The sequence below is a fragment of the Sceloporus occidentalis genome, unplaced genomic scaffold (assembly GCF_023333645.1).
Source record: "Sceloporus occidentalis isolate IW3139 unplaced genomic scaffold, rSceOcc1.0.p SCAF_39, whole genome shotgun sequence".
Taxonomy (NCBI): Eukaryota; Metazoa; Chordata; class Lepidosauria; order Squamata; family Phrynosomatidae; genus Sceloporus; species Sceloporus occidentalis.
This window is the reverse complement of record NW_028317019.1, coordinates 2,110,098-2,136,166: the sequence shown is the minus strand read 5'-3', so window position 1 is coordinate 2,136,166 and position 26,069 is coordinate 2,110,098. Positions and strand designations below refer to the sequence as shown.

Below are 26,069 nucleotides of genomic sequence, written 5' to 3'. Positions count from 1 at the left end.
TTAGTGAGGCAGTCAATATATCCATCTGCATTGCTTCTTCTAATTTATTTATCCACTCATCTTCTGTTGGAATTCTTTTCTGTTTCCAGGAACTAGCATAAACAATTCTAGCTATTGTAACCATATATAAAATAATACATCTATTTTTTTCACTTTTTCTAATAATCCTGTCATATTTAATAAAAATAATAAAGGACTAAATGGTAATGTTATTCCTAACATGTTTGACATCAAAGTGTGTATTTTCCCCCAGTATTTCCCCGCTTCTGTACACTTCCACCAAAGGTGGTAAAAAGTTCCTCTTTGTTTACTGCATTTCCAACAACTACCGCTTCCATTCTTGTACATTTTGCTTAGTTTATCTGGGGATATATACCAGCGATACATCATTTTAATATAATTTTCTTGATAATTTTGACAAAGTGTGAAAGAATTATATCTCGCCAAGATTTTTCCCATTGGTCAATTTCTATTGTATTTTTTGTGTCCTGAGCCCATTTTATCATACAATGCTTCACACTTTCCTGTTCCAAATTCCTTTGCTTCAATAATTTGTAATATTTTGAAGTATGTCCCCTTTTATCGTCAAAGGTTATAGCATCCATTTCATTTTTCTTATCTGTAAGACCATGCTCTTTTTTTTATCAATTTTATACCTTTCAAAAATTTGTCTAAACAGAAACCAATTCTTATTAATCTTGTTCTCTCTCTCATTGCTAGGTTTCATTATTAAATAATTTTTTTCTGTTGTTAACAGGTACCTGTATCTTAACCATTTCTGACCCTCCATTTTTGTTCTTCTATAGAAAGCTTCTTGAATAGAGACCCGTGATATTATTTGACTATAAAATAGTTTTTTTAATTTTAACCCCTACTCTAAACAATAAATTTCTTATAAAGTGATGGCAAAAATCTGTATTAGCTTTAATTTGGTCATACCACAAGAAGGCATGATATCCAAACCTTTTTGTGTTTTCCATTTCTAATAACTTATCATATCTTAATCATATCCATTCTTCGATCCACTGTAAACAGACTGCATAATAATACAATTATTCCATATTTTAAGGTGACACAATGTGGGATTGCCTCTGAGATCCCCTGGGAGGCAATGTCACCCCCCCCATCCCCAAGAGTAATCCATCCCAGTCTTGGAGATGTCTTAAAGCTGTTTTAAGGATCCTCTCTGGCATTTGACCCTCACCAAAATTGGAAGCCAGGCCCCAGCCCCCTTGTTCTGCCTTTCCTAATACATTATTTGTATACTGAATATCCTGCCTTTCTCAACAAATGGGCCTCAAACTGTCCCTTTTATGCCTCACACACACACTGTGTTTCTGTCTGTGATAGAGAGATGGAGGGAATGTGAAAAATAGAAAGGGAGGGGAGAGATGCTGAAGGTGAAATGCTGAAGCAGTGCAGATGGGCAAGAGGGAAGGTTGGAGAGAGGAGGGAGAAAGGGAAGGGGACCAGGCCTCTGGGAGCCAGGAGGGGAAGGCAGGAGCAAATCCAGGATCACTTAGCTCTGTGCGGTTAGGAAGGGACCTCTGGGAAGGGCCAGGAGAGGGGCCTTGGGGATTGGGAGGCAGCCACCAACCTGACAGATTTTAAGAATTGGATTGAGTGAACTGGTGAGAACATGGCTCAGGCCCTTGTTTTCAGGGATATTAAGGCGTTCCATATAGCAGTTATCAGCAATGTCTATGAAGAGAGGAAAGGTGACACAAAAATTCCTTTTTCTATAATGTTTTTGTCCAAACTGAGTTTGCTTAGGTCCATGGTTGATTCCAGAGGCCCTTTGTTATCCCAAATGCTTGTGTTTGGGTAGGACACCCACAAGTGCAATGCTTTTAGGGGAATTCAGTACTTAGCTGAAAAGAGAGATATAGGCGGGATACAAACGGGCAGGAGAAGACGTCTTGGAGGTGTATTCTGCTGAATACGGAGCCTCCAGACCGCCCGCCCCGGGGACGTGCTTCAGGTGTCGGGGCTTCCACACGGGGGGCAGTGAAGACGCCTCACCTGGGTCCGTTTCGAACCCGTAGCTTCTATACCGCCGCCTCGGAGGACGCCGCAAAGAAAGGGGCAGCTTCCGCACGGGCGGCACAAACCGCGGCTTTTTTTTTTCCTTTGCCGGCTGGCGGATGCGCAGCTGCGCAGCTAAGCAGCGGCGGCAGAAAGCCTATGGGCACATTTAAAGCGCCCAAGCCCCTTTAAAACTTTTTTCCCCGCCCTGCCCAAGAACAAAGGTGGCAGAGGAGACCGTGGTGCCCATCCTGGCATCATGTGTCATTCTGCACAACATCTGTGAGACCAAGGGCAGGGTCCTGGATGAGGGCATGCGATATAGGCGCCGTTTTGTGCTGCCCACCCTGGGAGCAATCACGGCGGATGAAGAGGATGCCAAGAAGGCAGCAGGGGAGGATGTGAGGAATGCCCTGGCAGATTTTTTTCTGACAAGGAGAATCTGAAGGATGGCTCCTGTGCCATCATCTGTGATGTCAGAGTGCAATGTTCTGTAATAGCATAAGCACATGAATAAATGTATCCCATTATCCACAGTTTGAGTCTGCCTATCATTCCTGATCTGTGCTGTGGGCATGTTTTGCCACGTGCCTGAGGGGGACACACACAAACACACACACACAAAAGGTCTCCTGGCGCCTGTTTTCCTGGGTGAAAAAGATACATCAGCTCCAACTGCCAATTGCCCCTTTGACAATGTATCAATCCCCCTCAAATTCAAGCTTTCCTAATGGCCCATTTGAATGTATCAATAGGGCACCCAGAGGGCATCTATTGGGGGAGAGATTCAAACTGCTCCTCTGAAAGCTATCATTGGCCTAGGACCACCTTGGCCTAACGGCCCTGAGCCGCAGGTGCCCATATATACCCGTGCGCAACTGTGCAAGACCCCAGGAAAGGCGATCAACATGGCAGCGCCACGCAGGAGGGTCCTGGTCCGAATCGCCTATTGGACCGATGAGGAGGTCGGGATCCTCCTGGACTCCCTGATGCCACAGGCAGCTGCGAGGAGGGTGATGGCCAGCACGAACAAGCCCAACCGGGGGCATTTTCTCGAGTCATCTCGTGCCCTCCGAAACCAAGGGTTTCAAAGAACGCTGCACCAATGTAGAGTGAAGTTTAAAACTCTCAAGGCAGCGTTCTTTGAAACCCTTGAAGATTTCGGAGAGGAGCCCCCGGTTGACAAGCGGCCACCATTCTTCTCGCGGCTGAAGGACCTGTGGGTCAGGGGTGATCGGCCAAGACCGGAAGATCGCCGTCCTCCAGGTAAGTCAGAGCTCTTGCCATGCCCTGTCCTCCCCTCCTTGACCCTTCCCTTGCCCTCCTCTCCTTCCTGCATGGTGCCAATGCCATCCCTCCTCTTCCCTTCTGCAGGCGTGCGGCCGAGGCGGAGGCGGAGGGAGGGAGGGCACCGTGCCAGGTCGCCCTCTCCACCATCCTCGGGGGACGAGGATGTCCCCGAGGGTGGGCCACAGCCAGGACCAGTTGCTGTGGCCCCTCCGCAGCCAGAGCAGGCTCCTCTGGCGGCAGGTAGGTCCCCAGGGTGAGGGGTGGGGGTTGCCTGACTGCAGCCCCCACGACACTTGTGCCCTCGTCTGCCATGCCAGCATGGTAACTTGGGCCTTTCCTTCCTCTTTTGCAGGGCTTGAAGTCCTTGCTGCTGTCGCCGACGCTGAGGAGCCTGGCCCGAGTCGCCGCCTGCCAGGGGAGCCAGGGGACTTGGCCCTGGATGCCAGGACCCTGGATCGAGTCCCCCAAGCCCGGCAGCAAGGTAAGTGCAGAGGTGAACCCAGGGAAGGGAGCGGGGGCACCCAGAAACCCTGCGTGTGGGAGTGGGTGATGGGCTCCACAGGCTGACCCTAACCATCCTCTTTCTTTTCCCCCCACAGAGAACCGGACGGAGCGGAGGTTCTCTGCGCTGAAGGAGAAGGTGGACAAGCTGGCGGAGAGAGTCTCCTCCATGGAGGAGACTCTGCAAGAGATCCTCCGCCGGCTGCCCGCCCCACTGCCTCCTCCCCCTCCCTGAAGCAGCTTCCCTCCCCTGCCCCCTCTGCCATCCCCCCTTCACCACCACCCTTCACCCTCCCCCTTCCCTTTGTAAATATTGTATATAGTCAAATTTTTTTATTGTTGTTATTAATAAAAAAGTTTATTTTTTTAAAAAAAATTGTGTGGTTCATTATGCGCAACTGCGGCAGTGTGGCTGTGAGTGTGAATGTGACAGCTAGGCAGGAGTGCTGGGAGGTAGCACTCAGACCACAGGGCAAGGTGGCTGGGGATTCTGGGGGATGAAGTCCAAACGCCTGGAAGGACAGAGTTTGGACATTGCTGGTTTGGGGACCAGTGAGCCAGGCCTGGTGGGAGGAGAGAACAGGAAGGGTAGACTAGAGTAGATAGGGCTGGGAGGGAACACATGCCCTGGGAGGCGAAATGATGTCTTTATGGGACATCATGGGACCTAGTGCCTTGTCAGTGCTCCCTGCCCCTTGATCCCAGGCCCCCTCTAGTTGCCCTTTGCCTTTGGGGGCGGGGTGTGGGCGGTGGGACTGCCACTGAGTCACTGAAGAGGCTGGAGGATGGCCCAGCAAGAGGCTGCTGAGACAACTCCACCTCCATGGCAACTCCCTGCTCCTCAGCTGGAAGGATTGCTCTTGCTGGGGGCTCCTGCTGCCCTACTCCTTCCTCCACGACCCTGGGGACAGCCCTGGCTCTTCCAGCTCTTGCTGGGGGCTCCTGCTGCTCAACCCCTTCGTCCACGACCCTGGGGAAAGCAGCCCTGCCTCTTCCACCCTGCTCCCTACGTACCCTTCTGCGTCTCGGGCCACCCTGCCCTCCCCTCATGATCTCCAGCATTTGCCCCATCAGAACAGTCTGGGCTTCCAAGGTGGTGTTGAGTCACCTCTGCTCCTGGTCTGACCTGTCTATTGATCTCTCCTGGTTCTGAACGGCCCTCTCTTGAACTTCCACTGCCCTCACTTGCACTTCTAGGTTCCTCTCTTGAAATCCCAGTGCCCTCACATTAACTTCTAGGTTCCTCTCTTGAACTCCCAGTGTCCTCTCTTGAAATCCTAGTGCCGTCTCTTGAAATCCCAGTGCCCTTTCCATGAGCTCCTCACGGGCGGCCAAAAACGGGGCTTTTTTTTTTTCCTTTGCCGGCTGGCGGGTGCTAAGCAGCGGCGGCAGAAAGCCTATGGGCACATTTAAAGTGCCCAAGCCCCTTTAAAACTTTTCCCCCCGCTCTGCCCAAGAACAATGGTGGTCTCCTGCCAGCTGGTGATCAGCTGGTGTTGGCATCCTTGTCCTCTTGCACTTTGCCAGTGTCACCAGCATCATAGATGCCTCCTCTCCTTTGGTCCCCGCGCTCCTGCTGAATCTGCAATGCGCAGCCACAGCTGTCGCCGCTGCCACCGCTGTCCCCCTGCCATCCCCCATCACCTCCCTTGTATATATGTAAATATTTACAGTTTTAGGGGTTTTTATTGTTAGGTGAAAATGGCACAGGAATGTGTGTTGGGGTGCACTTTAAAGTCCAAACTTTCCAAGCAGCGCATGCGTACATGTTGCTCTAGGGTTAGGGTTAGGGTTAGGGTTAGGGTTAGGAGTCTTAAAATGCGCTGCAGCTGTGCTGCAGCTTCCACACCTGCATGGCAGCGGACGCTGCAATTAAAGCCTGACTGCAAACTGTGCATGTTCCAAGACCCCAACTCATTATGCGACGCAGCAGACATGGAGCTTTTAAATGGGCAACTTAAATTAGCGGCGTAGCAATTCTGGTGTACCGGTGCAGCAGCTCTCATGGCTTCTTCCACTTCTCGATATGTGTCAGCATTCAGGTAGGACTGCTCCAGTTTCTGCAAAATGTTTGGCTGGGACCATATAGCTATGAGGTCAGCCGTCTCAGTATGAGACCAAGACGTCCCCCTGCCTTTTTTCGGGGTGCTGGTGGATGGCTGTGCCATCCTGCCTGGTGCCAAAGGGGAGCCGCCGCACAGCTGTGCCAGGAGCAGCCGAACTGTGCCCGTTCCCAGGTGAAAATGGCGCAGGAATGTGTGTAGGGGGTCACTTTAAATTCCAAACTTTCCCTTATCACTTTCTACAACCAAAACATCCGCCGGCAAAACTTACAACTTCCCGCGATTCTAGCAACGCATGCGCACAAGTGGCTCTAGGGTTAGGGTTACGAGACTTAAAATGCGCCGCAGCTGTGCCGCAGCTTCCATAGCTGCATGGCAGCGGACGCTGCAATTAAAGCTTGACTGCAAACCACGCATGTTCCAAGATCCCGACCCATTATGCGACGCAGCTGACACGGAGCTTTTAAACGGGCAACTTATATTTGCGGCGTAGTAATTTGGGCGTACCGTTGCAGCAGCTTACATACGCAGCTGCGCACGTACGCCGCAAATCAAAAAGAAGCGGAAAAAAGCAGCACCTTTTTAATGCCGCTTCTTCCCGCTTGGGGCGTGCGGGGGGCGTGTTCATGGCGGCATTCAGGTAAGGGCCGTCTGAAGGCTCTACCTTCATGACGTCATGAATACACCCCTTTTTGCCCGTCTGTATCCCGCCATAGTTTGGTTGGGGCAAGAGTGAACTCGGGATTCAGCCCAACTATATCAGGCCCGGAAGCACACAGAACTCCAAATGCATTTGAAATAGGTTTTTATATTTTATTTAGGGGAAAAGCAAAACACACACACACACACACACACACACGTAAGCATTCACACACATGCAGAAGAACTAGACAACAATTGGGAGTGGTCAAGAGATGTAAGACTTTCATAATGGTAATACTTTACTTAGGCGGATCTGGATTCCAATTGCTGAGGGTTCAAAATGGGAAGAGAAGTCAGGAGCTCCTGTGACAAGTGGGGTTGGCGAGAGCACTGAGATTCTTAACCATGTAAACCAACAGACTGTCTGTCTGTAATTGGACTGACGTCAAAGAACAGTCATCCAGGGCAGATATTTATACTGTAATTGTTGCTTGAGGGCAGAAACCGAATGTTCAAAAAGGTTTAAATTGCTTTAGAATGTGTCCTGGGGGGAAGAATGGTCTGAAACCAAATTGAATGCAATGGTTGCTTGGTACAAATATCTTAGAAAAAAAGGATTAGCACACTGGCTCTCAGATCCATCTTGGCTATGAAATCCAATCGCGTTGAAAAGCCAATATACAGCACAATCTGAGGGTGACGCTCCCAGATACAGCACAACAATAACATAGCAAAGTACAGAAGCCAATGTCCAGATATAGATATTAGCAATGCACTGACCACTTTCCACACTGAAAAATAAGTCAAAAACACAGTTGATTTCATTGAAATCCTTGGAGAATTTCTCTCTTTAGTTGCAAAATAATACAAATATTTGCAAGCTCTCCTCTCCGACTTCCATCAATTTCACCATCTCTTGTACATACAATTCCAGTGCAATCCACACCAATCCGTATATGAGCTGCATACTGTATTGATTGTGAGTCATCTCCTGGTGCCAAACAGCATGAAGGAACCTCTGCAGTTAGCTTGCATCATGTCTTGGCTCTGACTCGGGACTCAATGGCAGTCTCACAGGATGTGATGACACCTGTCAATCAAAGTATTTTTGCACATGGTTAATAGAATATTTTTGCAACAGTCCTTTGACTATCTGCTTCCACTGATTCCCTCAAGGCAGTCCCCATTCTTTGCTAGCTCCTATGAGTAAGAATACGATCAGTACATGGATTTAGGGGCATAAGCAGCAGGGTCATGCTTGAGTTACTTACAGCAACTTTCTTAATTTCATCTCTAATAAGGAGGGGTTAATGAGGGCTAAATTGTGGGGTAACACCCTCCTCTCTTAACTCTGATTTTCAGTCTTATCTGTCATTGTCGTTCTTTACAGAAAAACATTTGAATCATGAGAGAGTCCACACAGGAGAGAAGCCATACAAATGCCAGCATTGTGGGAAAAGGTTTTCTCGGAGGTCACACCTAGTGATACATCAGAGAGTCCACACAGGAGAGAAACCATACAATTGCCAGCATTGTGGGAAAGGTTTTTCTTCAAAGTCAGACCTAGTGAGACATCAGAGAGTCCACACAGGAGAGAAGCCATACAAATGTCAGCATTGTGGGAAATGTTTCTCTTCAAAGGCACACCTAGTGATACATCAGAGAGTCCACACAGGAGAGAAGCCATACAAATGCCAGCATTGTGGGAAATGTTTCTCTTCAAAGGCACACCTAGTGATACATCAGAGAGGCCACACAGGAGAGAAGCCATACAAATGCCAGCATTGTGGGAAATGTTTCTCTTCAAAGGCACACCTAATGATACATCAGAGAGGCCACACAGGAGAGAAGCCATACAAATGCCAGCATTGTGGAAAATGTTTTTATTCGAAGTCAGACCTAGTGAAACATCAGAGAGTCCACACAGGAGAGAAGCCATACAAATGCCAGCATTGTGGGAAATGTTTTGCCTACAAGTCAGTCCTTTTCATGCATCAAAGAGTCCACAATGGAGAGAAGCCATACAAATGCCAGCATTGTGGGAAATGTTGTTCTCAGAAGCCAGACCTAGTGAAACATCAGAGAGTCCACACAGGAGAGAAGCCATACAAATGCCAGCATTGTGGGAAATGTTTTTCTCAGAGGTCAAATCTAGTGACACATCAGAAAGTCCACAAGGGAGAGAAGCCACACAAATCCCAACAGTGAACTAATATTCTTTTTGTCAATAAGGAATATAAAAAATATATTTTCATTCAAGTGGTGCTAAGGAAAGGCCTTTGTGATTTTGTTTGTAAGCTTTGTCTATCTATATGTCTATGTTTTAAGGTTGTATTTTGTTAAGTTTGGGTTTTTATTGGTAACAGTATATGTAGATAATTACTTTGGGTTGTAAATTGTGGGTCGTGGTATTGGTTAGGTAGTTGGGGGGCTGGGAGTTGTTATATATGAGTTATGGGAATGATAGCTTTTGGAATTTGTGGGATGTTGGCTGAAGAAATTTGGAGTCCAGTATTAAAAGAAAGGGCTAGTTTGTGGGAATGGCAAAGGGGGCCTTGTTACCTGAGGGGCATAGACTGTGAGAATTGGAGGTGGGGGCTATATTTGGAAGAGTGATATTTTAGGTTTTGGGGTTTTAATATATTGTTTGGGTTGGAGTGGGCAGTTCTGGATTAAAAACTGAATTTCTATGTTTTCTCAATAAAGTTCTTTGCTGTTTCAACACACTGGACTCTTTGATGCACAGAAGTTCTGAATTTGCCCAAACTGAACCTTTCTTCTCTACTCAGTCCTCAGCTCCATTGCCCAGCAGAGGCAAATACACACACAAACATACAGGATACACAGAGAGAGCTTTATTTCCAAATCAGAGCCTTCCTTTCCTGACTTTCCCTCCTGAGTCCAGCTCTGCACCTTGGGCTCCATTGCGGTCTCTTCAAAGGAAGAAAGGAGGGAAGGAAGGGGAGGCCGCTGACCCCCCGGCGCATACCTTCCTTTCCCGCAAAGGCCGCCAGTGGAATAAGTAACAGCAGCTTTGCCCTGGCAATCCCTGCGCATGCTGAGGAGGGGCCTTTGGGGGCATCTGCTCATGCGCAGTCTCAGCCCCTGAAGCCATTGCTGCCCTCACAATCTGTTCTGAGGGAGGGAGGAAAGTGGGGAGAACCCTTGTTGATTCAGAGGAATGGCTGGAGCATCTTCTGGGGGACACTTGGGGGTTATTAGAAGGAAGGAAGCCCCTCTTCTCCCTCCAAAGAAAGGCAGGGGTCCTGCCAGGCCTCCTCTCCCTCTTTCCTTCCCTGCCCCCTCCTCGGGAGATTCCTTAGGGCCCAGGTGTTTGGGGGGTTATTATGTTAAAAGGGGGCAGGGGGGACCCTTGGAGAGAGCTCCCTCCCTCCTGGAAATTGGGGCAGAGGAGAGACCTTTCTGATGCCTCATTTGGAGAAGGGTTTTGTGCCAAATAGAAAGCATCACACAGGATAGGGTTCAATAGCATTGGAAGCAACATTTTTTTTTGGGGGGGGGGGAGAGAAGTTTTCTCTGGAGTCCTGGGGGACGGGGGTCTGGGGTGGGGGAGAAGAGCTAAAATCTAGGCCAAAGCCAAGAGAAGTGAGACAGAAGATCTCAAAGCTCTGGCAATCCCCTGGCAACCTGGGAACTAGGTTTAGAGGCTCACAGGATCTGGATTGGACACCCCCCTCACATACTTACCTTTTCCTTCACAACAACCCTGCAGAGGAGGACCAAGAGAGAGACCCACAGCCCGAGAAACACCCCCCCCCCCCGGTTCTGGGAGCATAGTGAAAGGGCATTAGAGCCCCTTGAAGGGATGTTGTTATTATTATTTAATTATATTCTGCCTTTTCTCAAAGGAATCAAAGCAGATTACAGTAATAAAATAACATACAATTTCAGAAATACAATTAAAATTCCAAAACTCCCAACCCTCCCCCCGATTATAAGAAGTATTAATCAACCCCTAAAAAGCTAATAAACAGCAAGAAAATGTAAAACATCCAAAACACAATACAGTAAAAAAGATTTTTCGGGCAGGAAATGGGTCATTTTCTGAAGGTGAGAGGGGAAGGCAGGAATGATACATCAATAACAATTTCCATAATAGTAAAGATTGCAAGGGTAAGGGTCAGGGGGAGGGGGAGGCAAGTCAATAGATATAATCTAGTCTGAAAAGGCCTGCTGGAAGAGATTCATCTTAATAGCCTTCCTAAAGGCTTCCAAAGTGGAAATACGATGGACCTCATCCGGAGGTCGTTCCAGAGCCTGGGAGCAGCTGATGAGAAGGACCTCTGGGTCACTGCTGAAAGTCTGGTCTTCTTGAGTTGTAGCAGGTTCTTCCCAGAGGACCTCAGTCTCCGGATGGATTGTATGGGAGGAGGCTCTCCCTCAAGTAGTCAGGACCCAAGCCATGGAGAGCTTTACGGGTTAAAACCAATACTTTGTATCTTGTCAGGAAACTAATGGGCAGCAAGTGAGGGATTTAAGAACCCTTGTAATGTGGGCAGTTCTAGAAGTGCCCATAACCAACTTGGCTGCCATATTCTGTACCAATTGAAGTCTCTGAACTTGGCACAAGGGTAGTCCCATGTAGAGTGCGTTACAGAGGTCTAGCCGAGAGGTGACCATCGCATGTACTACTGTTTCAAAGTCTCCCTGCTCCAGGAAGCGGCGCAGTTGGCATATCAGCCGAAACTGATAACAAGTGCTCCTGACCTTTGCATCCACCTGAGCCATCAGATGAAGTGATGAACCCAGGAGCACTCCCAAACTGCAGACAGAGCCTTTCCAGTGTGACCCCATCCAGAACTGGCTGATATAACTCCATTCCCAGATTAAGGTCCCTCTTACAAGTACCTCCGTTTTACCTGGATTCCATTTGACTATGTTGGGATAGCAGGGTGAATGGAAGGGGAGATAGATATTTGTCAGGCTCCTAATTGCAGCCCCTCTTGCAACACAAAAGGAAGTACTTTGAAAAAGGAAGAGCTTGTATTGAAGATAAATGCAATAGAAGTGACTTTTTTGTCAGGAATGAAAGTATAAACATATCACTTTTATAACCATATCAATTAACCCCACCCCATTAACCAATAAAGCTAATTAATTGGATAGCCTGTTCCCGCGCAGTGTTCTCCCATCCAGGATTCATGATTAAATATATATATATATATATATATATATATATATATATATATATATATATATATAATATGAAACCCCATCAATCTCAATCTAGTATGATACCATATGAAAATATAATAAGCATAAACTCATAACAATATAATACAATATAAAAATACCAATAACTCTCTATGTTCCCCCTCCTTTTACAGAGACCAGTCTTTTAAACCTGATGCTCCTTTCCTGAATGATTTAGACGGGACTATTGTGACTTAAGTCTTGTGCTCTTTACCTGAAGGATTGACGCTGGCCCTTTGCATCCTCAGGCTGAAGCTCTTTCCCCAAAGGATTGAGAATGGCCCATTTGACTTCAAGTTGATGCTCCTTTCCTGAAGGATTGAGACTGGCCCATTGTGATCTCAGGCCTTGGACCACAGAACTCAGCCACACAACAGTTTTAATTAACGTTATATATATATATATATATATATATATATATATATATCCCATCAATCCCAGTCTAGTATGATACCATGTGAAAAGATAATAAGCATAACCCCATAACAACATAATACAATATAAAAATACCAATAACTCTCCATGTTCCCCCTCCTTTGACAGAGACCAGTCTTTTAAACCCAAGCCTCTGTTAGAAGGATGATTCCCACACATTTCAATCCTAGCAAACAATCACATTCTTTAGCCATGATCTCCCTACCTCTTTCTAGTATCTTTAATTAAAGCACATATTAAAACATATTATTTTAACCCACCATAAATCCCACCTATCTGAACTCTAATTTAATCCTAAACCTATGACCCTTATGGCATGGATCCCTAAATGAAGAAATGCATGAATAAAGTGATTCGTGACATATTGTGACTTCAGGCTGGTGCTTCTTACCTGCAGCAATGCAATGGGACCATTGTGAATTTAGGCTAATGCTGCTTACCTGAAGGTTTGAGACGTGACCATTGGAACCTGAGGCTGATGCTTTTTGCCTGAAACATTGAGACTGGCCCATTGCAGGGACGTAATAATAATAATAATAATAATAATAATAATAATAAATTTATTTATATTCCACCTTTTCTTAAATGAATCAAAGCGAATTACAGTAATAAAATAACATACAAATTAAGAAATACAATTCAAATTCCAAAAACCCAAGCCCTTCTCCCAATTATAAAAACATTCATCAACCCTTAAAAAGCTATTAAACAGCAAGAAAATTTAAATCATCCAAAACACAATACATTAAAACGGTTTTTTCGGGCAAGAATTGGATCATTTTCTAAAGGTGAGAGGGGAGAACAGGAACGATAGATAACAGTTTCCATAACAGTAACGATGGCAAGAGTAAGGGTCAGGGGGAGGGAGAGGCAAGTCAATAGATCTAATCTAGTCTGGAAAGAGATCCATCTTAATAGCCTTCCTAAAGGCTTCCAAGGTGGAAATATGACGGATCTCATCCGGAGGTCGTTCCAGAGCCTGGGTACAGCTGGTGAGAAGGACGTCTGGGTGACCGCCTAAAGTCTGGTCTTCTTGAGTTGAAGCAGGTTCTTCCCAGAGGACCTGAGTCTGTGGGTGGATTGTATGGGAGGAGGCACTCCCTCAAGTAGTCAGGACCCAAGCCATGGAGGGCTTTAAAGGCTAATACCAACACCTTGTATCTTGCTCGGAAACTAATGGGCAGTCCAACCTGGATGCCATATTTTGTACCAATTGAAGTTTCCAAACTTGGCACAAGGGTAGCCCCATGTAGAGTGTGTTGCAGAAATCGAGCAGAGAGGTGAACAATGCATGTACTACTGTTTCAAGGCCTCCCTGCTCCAGGAAGCTGCACAGTTGGAGTATCAGCCGAAGCTGATAACAAGTGCTCCTGACCTTTGCATCCATTTGAGCCGTCAGATGAAGTGATGAATCCAGGAGCACTCTCAAACTGTAGACAGAGTCTTTCAGGGGAAGTGTGACCCCATCCAGAACTGGATGACATAACTTCATTCCCGGATTAGGGGTCCCTATTACAAGTTCCTCTGTTTACCTGGATTCCATTTGAGTTTGTTTTCCCTCATCTAATCCATTACTGCATTAAGACAGGCATTCAGAGCAGAGACGCCATCCTTAGTCACTGCATCAGTCGGAGACGGACAGGTTGCATACCTGTTTCAGTATTTCATTTCAAATGAATAAATGCAAGTATAAAGGGATTCATGACATATTGTGACTTCGGGCTGGTGCTCCTTCCCTGAATGAGACTGGCTCATTGCGACCTCAGGTTGATGCTTCTTGCCTGCAGCAATGAGATGGGACCATTGTGAATTTAGGCTAATGCTGCTTACCTGAAGGTTTGAGACGTGACCATTGCAACCTGACGCTGATTCTCGTTGCCTGAGAGATTGAAACTGGCCCATTGTGACTTCAGTCTGATGCTCCTTGGATGAAGGATTGAGATGGTAGTATTGTGACTTCAGGGTGGTGCTCTTTACCCAAAGGATTGAGACTGGCCCATTGCAACCTCAGGCTGATGTTCCTTGCCTGAAAGATTGAGATGGGAAAATTGTGACTTCAGACTGGTGCTGTATACCTGAAGGATTGGGACTGGTCCATTGAGTTACAGACACAGTGTATAAGGGTTCTGTCATAAAGAGTAAAAATATTAGGATTTGATTATTGGAGTTAAAGTAGGAGTTATAGTTATAGTTCATAGTAGGTAGTATAGAGTGATGGGTTATAGAAAGCATGTAGTGGGAAATGTTAGAAAGACAGATGATGGAGTGGCTTTTAGATGAAGGAGGGCGTTTGGAGAGGGGCTGGGGCTGCAGCTGGAGACTGGTTCTCAAGGAGGAGTGAAGCTGGCTTGGGAACACCGCTCTTCAAGGTGAGGCTGTCTGGGAGAAGGGAAGAGAAGAATAGACAACCTTGGTATCTATGCAACCTCCGCTTGTGTTGCTTTAGCTTGGAAATTGGGGGCTGGCTTAGAGAGGGGTTGAGCAAGTTCCTTTGGACTTCAGACTTTGCAAAAAGGTGTTAATGGATGTTTCTGCCTGTATCCATCAATAAAGCTTCTATTGTTTCAAATGAGTTTGATTTTTTGAGCACAGAACTGACTCTGGATCTCACATTCCAACTGCAGGCTGATGCTCCTTGCCTTAGAGATTGAGACTGTCCCATTGTGACCTCAGTCTGCTGCTCCTTACCTGAAGGATTGAGACAGGACTATTGTGATCTCACCCTGAGGTTCTTTGCCTGAAAGACTGAGATGGGACTATTATGACTTCAGGCTCATGCTCTTTACCTGAAGCATTGAGATTGGCCCATTGTGACTTCAGTTTGAGGCTGCTTGCCTGATAGATTGAGACGGGACTATTGTGACTTAAGGCTGGTGCTCCTTACCTGCAGGAATGAGATGGGACTATTGTCACTTCAGACCTGGAGGATTGATACTGCTCCATTACGACCTTAGCCTGACCCTCATTGCCTGAGAGATTGAGACTGGTGCAGTGTGACTTCAGGCTGATGCTCTTTGCCTGAGCTACTGTCATATTGCGACCTCAGGCTGATGCTCTTTTCTTGATAGATTGAGATAGGACTATTGTGACTTCAGGCTGATGCTTTTTCCTGAAAGATTGGGAATGGCTCATTGTAACCTCAGACTGATTCTTGTTGCCTGAGAGATTGAGATGGGCCCATTGTGACTTAAGACTGGTCCTCCTTACCTGAATGAATGAGACTGGCCCATTGCGATCTCAGACTGATGCTCCTTATCTGCAGGACTGACACTAACTCATTGTGACTTTAGGCTGATGTTTCTTCCCTGAAGGATTAAGATGGGTTTATAGACTTCAGGCAGGTGTTCTTTACCTGAAAGATTGAGACAGGACTATTGTGATCCTTAACAGAAGCACTGAGATTGTCCCATTGTGATCTCAGAATCATAGAATCATAGTTTAAAGAGAGATCTGAAAGAGGATGTGAAATCAGAATTGAAGACAGAATTAAGAGAAATCAAACTATCTCTGGAGGAAGTCGCTAAAGAAATAAGTCAAGTTACCAAATGAATTGACAAATTGGAAGAAAAGTCTCAAATATTAGAAGAAAAATCTGCTTTTTTAATTCAACAACAGGAAATGCAACTGGATGCTAAAGTATTGGATGATTTAAAGCAAGGGTCTACTTGATTGATTTCTCTACTCAATAATGACTATAAGCTGTATGCAAGTATCTTGGCAGAGAGAATTAAAGAAATAGTACCATTAGTGATACATAGAGATCAAAGAGGGTTCATCCTCAAAAGATATATTAAAGATAACATTAGGTATTTTGGAGATTTGATTGAGTATCACGAAATTAATATTGATAAGAAATCGGCTGCCTTTTTTGATATTGAAAAGGCTTTTGATAACGTTTCATGGAATTTGTTATTTGGTGTCATGCAAAAGTTGGAACTGGGGGATAGGATTTTAAGTTGGGTACAAGCCATATATCAAAAGCAACATGCAAGACTTAATGTGAACGGAGAGAGATCTGAAATGATAAACATCTACAAAGGTACCAGGCAGGGATGGCCTTTGTCTCTTTACTTTTTGTGGCGATTATGGAAGTGCTGTTACAAAATGTAAGAATAACTTGAAGATTAAGGGAATAAAGATTAAAGGAACTGAACACAAAACCCGGGAATTTGCAGATGACCTTATGGTAACTATTCGTGATCCTATTAATGACTCTAAAGCACTAATAAAGGTATTCAATGATTTTGAATTAATTTCAGGACTGAAATTAAATAGAGATAAAACAACGATACTAACTAAAAATATGACGATATCAGAAGTAAAAGAGTTAGAATCAATTACAGGTTTTAACTCAAGTAAAAGAACTAAATATCTAGGAATTTGGGTCTCTGATTTATTCCCGAATAACTATGAAAGATTGTGGTCCAGTGTTAAAAAGGATTTAGGAAATTGGAAAAACTTGTATCTATCACTGTTGGGAAGAATTGCTGTGGTCAAAATGAATATATTGCCAAGATTTCTTTCTTTATTTCAATCTATCCCAACTATTGTAAATGAAAAGCCATTTGTAGGATGGCAAAAGGGCTTGTCTAAGTTTATCCGGAAGGGTAAGAAAGCAAGAGTGAAAATGAAATACCTTCAGGGTTCAAGAGAGAGACTTGCCATGCCAGATCTCAAAGTATATTACGATGCAGCCTGTCTGTCGTGGTTAAAAGATTGGATCATTCTAAAAGATGAGGATTTATTAAATCTGGAAAGCGTGAATTTGAGATTTGGCTGGACTGCCTTCCTACTTTATGACAAGGATAAAGTAAACCGGGACTTTAATAATCACATTGTGAGACACGCTCTACTCAGAACTTGGAAAGAATACCAAAAACCAATATGTCCTAAAATCCCCCTTTGGGCATCTGCCCATGAAGCCCTTTTTAAATATAACCCTAAGAAAGAGAGTTGGATTATATATGAAGATTTGATGGTGATAAATAATAATGGATATGAGATAAAGACATGGGAAAACCTTACTGAAGAAGGGTATCAAATATCGTGGTTCTTTTGCAGACAGCTAAGGGAACGATTTCTTATGGGCAAAAACAGTATGAAATTGGTAAAGTAGATTCTGAGTTAGAGCGGGAGTTAATGCTAAATAAAGATGCCTTATTGTCAAGACTGTATAAATGTATTCTTAAAATGTATATGGAAGAAGAAGTTGTCAAAGACAATATGATTAAGTGGTCCCAAAATTTTGGTTTTTCTATTGATTTGGACCAATGGGAATATAGGTGGATAAAGCGACTGAAATATACCTATAGCCAGAACCTTAGAGAAAACTATTGCAAGGTCTACTTCCGATGGTACCTAACTCCCCTTAAGATCAGCAAAATGTATAGTAATTGTACCAACCTGTGTTGGAAATGTGGGAAAGAGCAAGGCTGAATCTCTCACATGCGGTGGACTTGTCGGGAAGCATGTAAACCTTGGAAATCAATCTTCTTTGAAGTCAAGAAAATAACTGCCATAACTCTGAAGTTCTCACTTGAAGTCTTTGTGTTAAATATAACTGATCTTCATTTAGAGAGTAAATATGGTAAAATATTATTTTATATGTTATCAGCGGCAAGAATACTCTGCGCCCAGAAATGGAAGCTGAAAGAAATCGATACTAAGGATGACTGGATGTTCAAGTTATTAGACACGATGGAGATGGACAAGCTCTCGAGAGAAATCAGGAATGGATCCAAGAATGTATATAAAGAAGATTGGAATGACATTATGCTCTTTCTCCAAAAAGAATGGGGGGAAATGCTGTTCTGGGTATAGATTAAGTTCAAGTGGAAGTAAAGGTTTTGTTTCTCAGGGTGATAACAGCTGACAGAATGTATATGCGTATATTGGTTAACTCTAATGATATGTAATTTAGAGAGGACTCGTTATGATAATTATACATATGAAATGAAGACGATGGGGGAAATGTAATTGTAGGAACAAGCATAATTAGAACAAGCATAATTATTATTGTTTAATAGATAATTTAAACTAGAAAAGGATGGGATAAAGAGATAGTCAGACAGTAAGGAAGTAATGTTTGAGAACATAAACATGACAGGTAGTAGTTTTGTGTTATGATATATTATGGATGATCGTCAAATGTTGTTTTTATATGTTTTAAATTTTTAATAAACATTATTTAATATATATATATATATATATATATATATATATAATTTCCTGTGTGGAAATGAAGATGGACATTTTAAACAGGCTATTCCCAGATCATTGGGAACTGAGATAAATATTCTTTTCCTCTTCCTTGGAGAGACAGGATGAAGAAGATGTCATTTAGCCTCCTTGTTTCTAGCCAGATGGAGGATGCAGAGTAGAGAGTGATTCCCCTGCAATCTTTGCCAGTTGAAGCAACAAATCAATTAAGCCTTGCAGTTATAACATTAGCAATCAATCCGTTATTAATACTTAGACCAAAGGCCATTTGCTTACAAAATGTTAGAAATGCAATACAGCTGTACGAACAGCGTAATAAAAGTACAACACAAGTAAATTACATAATAATCTTGCATGTAAAAGGTTTAAAATTCAATTCGGTAAAAATATAGACAACAAAACTGTAACTAAATGAGGGCGTCCTGAAAGCAATCAACAGCAATATCGGTAATATATCTAGCCCCAAACTTCATTGCTGCCAGGGAAAAAGGAGGAACCTTAAGAGTTAAAATCAGACAGGAAATTAAAAAGGAAAAAGCATTTCTGAAAGAATAGTAGAATCCAAAGGAGGCAGAATAGATCGCCCCAAAATTGCTTCTCATTCTTTGTCTTGACAGCTAGCGCTCATTGACTCCATTATGGCGCTGTTGCCCGACGCTATAGCTTTCCTTAAGCCGCGCATCTTGTATCTCCACTTACGGTACGCCACTTCCGGCTTCGTTTGTGAGGCGTTTCTGAGCGTCCAGGAGACTAGGAGCGGTTTGGACGCAGTTTAGAAGCGGTTTAGTCGTCGTTAGGCAGTTTGTGTAATGACTGGGCTCCAGTCTATGGAGGTCTTCTTCAGGCAGAAAAGGGAGGTTTATGCAAATGCAGAGTGACATCACTGCTACAGAAGGCTCACTTGACCAATCAGAGAGCAAGATGAAGGTCCTTCTGGAAGCTTCCGTGAGAAGGAGATATAAGGCCTGAGAGACCAAGAGACAGTTGGGGGAATTGTGTCGGTTGGAGATCGAGAGAGAGAGAGTTGATCTTGGAAGTTAGTCTCAGAATTGGACACTTAGGTCTATTTATTATTTTAATAGCTTGTATGAATTGAATATTATATACTTACAAATATTGTATCTGCAAGATTCTTAATATCTTGTAAGACTTATATTTCAGTTATATTTTATCATTTATAATAGATACCTCCTTAGAGTATCTACAACTCGACGCTCCTTTTACACGTGTTTTGGCTCGGTTGACGCTTGGGAAGATCAGTAAAGAAGTAGAAATAAGGTTCCTTAACTGGTCCCAGTCAAGGTTAATGGAAGCCCTTTTATGATTCACTGGATGGAGGCAGCGAGATTTGAGGAGTTTAAGGGTCTTCTGGGCTAAGAGCCATAATGTCTAAATGTCTAATTAACAATTTGTAATCCACTCTGATAGCCTTTTGGCTGAAGAGAGGGGTATAAAACTATTATTATTATTATTATTATTATTATTATTATTATTATTATTATTATTACAGGGCCACGGTTTGGCTGCTTGGACCACCGGAGATCATCACAGTGAGTCAATTGAAAAGCCCATCTCACTCCAGAAAATAAAGGTACTTGAGGAGTTTGCACTCTACGTCTTTCTGTAATAATAGCTACAAAACTGATAATAGCATTTGGGACATTTAGTCTTTTAAAAACAAATATGGCAGATTTAAATGCTGCTTTAAAACCTCTTTCCATCTGCCAGCTTTGCTCAGGTTTTGGGGGGAAATGAGAAAGTGTTGGGAGGGAGGAACTGCCAACAGAATTAGGAGATGCATTGCAGGCTATGGACAGTTTGCGGCCAAGAAAGGTCCAAAACACAGGGCAGCAATAGTCCAGTTTGAGAGCGCTTTAACTGCCCTGGCCCAATGCTAGGGAATCCTGGGAAATGGAGTTTATTGTGGCACCGGAGCCCTCTGACAGAGAAGGCTCAATGTCTCACAAAACTACATTTCCCAGAATTCCCTAGCATTGAGCCAGGGCAATTAAAGCGGTCTCAGATTGGATTATTGTTGCAGTGTGTTTTGGACTTAGGTGACCCTTGGCAAGTCACACTCTCTCAGCCTCAGAGGGATTGTTACCTGTGGGACATAGACTGTGGGAATTGGAGGTGGGGGCTAGGTTTGGAAGAGGGTGGAACACAAAATGTGAGTCTGGGGCAGGGGGGTGGGGTCTTCCAGCTGCTCTGCCCCCATTGGCCAGCCTCAAAAAGAGGGGGAGCTTCTGCTTCTCTATTTAGCTCTGCGCGCGGAAGAGTGAGTAAGGAGAAAGGAGCAGGGTTTTAGAGGGAGAAGGAGACAGAGAGACAGGAAAGTGAGGGGGGGAGTGAAGCTACTGCAGAGAGACAAGGCCTGGAACCACTAGGCTTCACTGCTGCCCTGAGGTCTGGCTGGGCCTGGCTTGGGTCTTCTTCTGCTGCTGCTTCTCTTTGGCCACTGCCATTAAGGTGGGGAGGAAGGAGGCCCAGCAGTCCTTCTAGGCAAGGCCCACTCTCTCTGAAGGAGGGAGAGTATGACTCCCCAAAGGGGATTTCAATGCTATTAATGGTGGCTCTCATGCTGTAGCAATGATGATGATGATGATGATGATGATGATGTCAGGCCTTGGGGGAGGATGTAGCTGCTGCCAGACCTTAATCATCATTAATGCCACCATCGCTGGGCATTCTTGTTCTGCACCACTGTAATGGCCATGGCTCAGTGCTATGGAACTCTGGGAATGTTCTTTTGGTTTGACATTTTAGGTGTTGTTAAGGTTTGGAAATCCTGGTTGGGGTTCTTTCGTCCTCCATTTTGGGTTCCCTGAAGGCCTCAGACTGCCATCTGCCAAGCTCTGAGACAGAGGCAGCCATTTTGTGTTCTGGCAGCCATTTTGTTCTGCTTGTGACTGTGCGGAATAATGTTCCAGAACCTTCTCTGAGGCCTCAGTTGAACAGAGGCTTCTCTTTCTCTCCTGAGGCTCCAGAGAGGGAAGGAGGCCTGGCTCCTTGGGCCAAAAGGAAGGAAGTGTGTCTCTTTGTGTGTCTTTTGTGTCTCTTCTCTGGGAGGGTTTTCTTATTACACAGCTCTGCTCCTTCTGGGGAGCATGGGTTTTAAAAGGGATCAGAAATAGGGAAGATAGTTTTAATACAAGCCTTATTCTTCTTCTCCACAAACATTGGGCTTTGGCTTCTAAGAGGAGGCTTGTCCCCACAAAAGGCCAAAAGTAGCTCCTTTGGGAGGTTTTAAAAGTCTCCCCAGTTACTTATAAAGAGATTTTCAGGGAAGAAGGAAGCCATCTCAAATGACCAAATAAAAATAGAAAGAAACAAGAACAACAAAAGTAAGGATTACAGACTAAAACAAACTACTTATTTTTTTAAAGGAAAACCATTATTTGGAGGGTAAAAACAAGACTTGGGTGCTTCTACCCTTTTACAACTGATTCAGGCTCTGTCTGCTCTACAGAAATAATCCAGTTCAAAACCACTTTAACTCTCCTGGCTCCGTCCTGTGGAATCCTGGGATTTGTAGTTCGTTGTGGCACCAGGGCTCTCTGGCAGGTAAGGCTAAGTGTCTCATAGGTAAAATCCCAGGATTCCATAGCACTGTGCGGTTAAAGCGGTGTCAAAGTGTTTTATTTCTGCCGTGTGGATGCAGCCTTCTTTGGACAGGGGATGCTGCTGGGGGTAAGCACTGGGGACCTCTGGAGGTTTCAGCAGATGATTTATTTATGATGCAGTCAGTTCACATCTAGCTACAGGGGCATAACCAGGGTCCTTTCCAATTCCCCATCCCCTCATCCTTCACCACTCTAATAGGGCATGGAGTAACTGTTGTGTAGGGGAGCTGCAATGAATCTATGCTAGGTCCAGGACGCTTTGGTTGGAGCAGAGGGAGGAAGGGGATGCCCACCTCTGCATTGGCCCAAAGGAGGCATATGTCAGCTGCGTATCTCACCAGCAGGATGCTATTCTCTGTGTCTTTGAGTGCTGCAGGGTTTCTTGCCAAGCCAGTCCTAACCCTGGTCTCTTTTCTCAGGGACCTCATCTCTGCTTCCTTCTACACGGCTTTGGGGCCTCTCTTGCTGGAAGTGACCCAAGTGTAAGACCACCAGGACCCCTGCCCACCTGATGGCCGACACAGAGGCCAAGCGGAGGGAGTTGGGCTCTAAAAGAAAGAGGCTGCGAAGGTACAAGAATTCTTTGGTGAGTTGAAGTTCTTGACTATTAATTTCGTTTTTTATATATAATTATTATTTATTTATTAAAATTAAAACAATACAAAATATATAAACATACAAATAACATTCACACCTATCCATTTATACCTTTACATAGATCATATTACATAATAAAGATACTCATTATAAAATTGGGCTATATATGTGTAAAAACTCCCCATTCCATCTATCTATCAACTTATCTATCTAACCCTAAATTTACTTAACTCTTCTTCACTTCTTCTTAACTACACTAATCTAAATCTTTCTCTCCTTCTTCCCTAACCCATAGATTCTTCGTCTCTTCGTTATGGTCCCAATTTCTTACTCTAAGCGCTCTCTAAACTAAAATTCTAGGCTTCCAAATTATACTTTTCTTATCTTCCACTCTTCTTCAAAATCTCATTCTCTCTTCATTCTTACACGCTAATTGGCTTCCTTCTTACCAGTATGTACTAACTTGATTAATTGACTTTCTTAAAATTTAACAGGAAGGAAGTATGGGTTATATCTTACCAAATCAAGGTATATTAATAGCTGCGACATTCCCCAAATTCTCTTTCAAAAATTTGATAACCACACTCCATTCTTCCGTTAATTTCCCCTTATTTTCATTCCTCAATGTCTGAGTTAATTTGTCCATTTCTATTCCATCATACAATTTTATCATCCAGTCCTCCTTTGTTGGAATATCACTACATTTCCATTCTTGAGCATAATATATCTGGGCAAGAGAAGCCTTATAAAAAACAAATTTTCCATATTTAGAGGGAATTTCATCTCCAAATATACCCAAAAGATAACATTCGGGTTTTAAATGTAAATTGATATTTAAAATTTTGCTGATCCTTAATCATTGCCCAAATTTTTTTAGCCCAATCACACGTCCACCACCAATATTCTTTTTACATTTCCAGCATCTGTTGCTATTGTTTTTATAGATTTTTACTAGTTTGTCTGATGAGAGATACCATTGATAAAACATTTTGTAAAAATTCTCCCTCAAGTTTTGAGAAGCTGTATATCTAAATCCATTTTTCCAAACTCTTTCCCATTGCGAAAGTAATATAGGGTGGCCGACACTCCTTGCCCATTTAATCATCTGGTGTTTTACCACCTCCTCTTCTGTGTCATACTGTAATAGTGTTTTATAGATTTTGCTAATTAATTTATTTTCTTCAAGGGTCAAAATCTTTCCTAAATGAGGGTCATCCTCCTTTCTTACAAAACCATATGTTTTCTCATCTAACCTAAATCGTTCATAGATCTGTCTGTATGCGAACCATGTTCCTTTCCGTCCTTCTTCCAGTAGTTTTTCTCTTGTTTTAATTACCCAATTTCCTTTCTGAAATTCCAACAAATCATTATAATTATGCCATTTTGAGTCTTTGGCCATTTCCTTTCTAAAGAAGATTTCATGAGGGGAGACCCATCCGTTCAATTTAGGTAGGATTCTATCTTTGTAATGGTTCCAAATTTTTAACAGGGGTTTCCTAATACAATGATCCATTAAAAAATTATTTTGTTGGGATTTCCCATATGCCAAGTAAGCATGCCAACCAAATTTCAACCCATCCCCTTCCAATTCCAGAAGTCTTTCATCCTCTAGAGTTACCCAATCCTTAACCCACAACAACATGAAAGCAAGCGGAGAACATATTCTCCCAATATGGCAGAGACAGTCCTGGTTAACCCTCTGTCACCCCACTTTTTCAGCGGCTTTTAAAAATTTCCCGGTTGCTCTCTCCTCCTCCCACTTTCCCCCTTCTCAGCTCACTTCAATTCCTGGGTGCCATTCAGTTTGCACCCCATCAACTCAAAAGTAGGGAGAAGAGAGGAAAGACGGAGGCAGGATATTGCCCTTCCCAGGAGGCTGACGCTAAAGCAAACTGCTGTGCCCTTCCCCATTTTGTGACCTTCCTCATAAACAACTTTGGCCATCCTCACCGCCTTCTGGATTGCTTGTCCACATGTGTCTTGCTTTTCCCATCTGTGCAATGTTGGAGGATATGGGGGAACATCTCTGGATCTAAATATTGGGTAGCCCCATTGGCCCTCAATCCCAGCGTGCTCCCCAAAACTGTTATTAAAAATGACGTTTGCCTCTGAAATGTGGCAAGAAATTTCTAAATGCACTATAATTCTTTGGTGGCTAAATGTTCTGTATGTGTTGGGATAGTGAGTATCCTAATACATCTTCAATATCCCAGCAATGGCCTAAATTATATTTTTTATGATATTAGAATCATAGAGTGGGAAGAGACTACAAGGGCCATCCAGTCCAACCCCCTGCCACGCAGGAACTCTCAATCACACGTCAGATGGCCATCCAGCCTCATCTTAAAGACTTCTAAGGAAGGAGATGCCACTGCATTCTGAGGAAGGAGTGTGTTCCACTGTCAAACAGCCCTTACTGTCAGGACGTTCCTCCTAATGTTCAGGTGGAATCTCTTTTCCTGCAGTTTGCATCCATTGTTCCATGTTCTAGTCTCTGGAGCAGCAGAAAACAAGCTTGCTCCCTCCTCAATATGACATCCCTTCATATATTTAAACAGGGCTATCATATCACCTCTTAACCTTGTCTTCTCCAGGCTAAACATGTCCAGCTCCCTAAGTATATTATATTAAAAGGATTTGAGACAAACTGGATTTGAAAGGCAGCAGGTTTTTGCTTGCTAACATAATTTAAAGTTTATTTCCTGGACTGAATTCTGAAGTGATGAAATATTTGGATGCATCATGTGCTTTCCTCCCCTTTTCCTTAGTCACTCTCTGGATGAGGGCTATTTTCTGTTGCAGGTAACCTTTGCGGATGTGGCAGTATATTTCACTGAGGAGGAATGGAAACTGTTGACGAAGAAACAGAGACTGATGTACAGTTATGTGATGATGGAGAATTATCAGAATGTGGCCTCTGTGGGTAAGGAACCGTAATCCATTCTCCTTTCTACGAAGACTGAGGTCCCTTTTGTGCTAAATTATCATGGTGCTATTATTCCACTAGAATTATAGAATCATAGAGTTGGAATAGACAATAAGGGCCATCCAGTTCAATCCCCTTCTGCCATGCAGGAATACATTTCCAAACACCATCCGTCCTCTGTTTAAAGAACTCCAAGGAAGAGGATGCCACGAAACTAAGGGAGTTGCACTGTCAAAGAGCTCTTACTGTTGCTCCTCAAAGGGCTTGATGGTTTCAAGATCCTTCACCACTTTGGCTGCCTTCCTCTGCGCATGTTCCAACTTGACAACATCCTTTTTAAATTGTGAGGCCCTGAACTGGACACAGGATTATTCTGACCAAAGCAAAATAGAGTAGCACTATTACATCCCTTGATCTTGAAACTTTACTTGTATTGATGGAACCTAGATTGACATTGGCCTTTTTAGCTGTATACTATATTGGTTGTGAGTCATCTCCTGGTGCCACACAGCATGAAGCATCCTCTGCAGTTAG

General features: G+C 43.9%; 1 protein-coding gene across 3 annotated transcripts in view; it reads left to right on the top strand.

Moving 5' to 3' along the window:
* LOC149290396 (uncharacterized) overlaps positions 1-26,069 on the top strand; it is a 186,141-nt gene that overhangs the window by 21,833 nt on the left and 138,239 nt on the right. For 2 of the 3 annotated variants that reach the window (XM_089489269.1, XM_089489267.1), the window contains one exon: positions 7,912-9,210. The exons of the other annotated variant lie outside the window; for it this stretch is intronic. In XM_089489269.1, coding sequence (XP_089345395.1) covers positions 7,912-8,729 — 818 coding nt within the window. In that variant the 3' untranslated portion in view covers positions 8,730-9,210. Of the gene's footprint in view, positions 1-7,911; positions 9,211-26,069 lie in introns of those variants that run through there. 3 annotated transcript variants of the gene reach the window in all.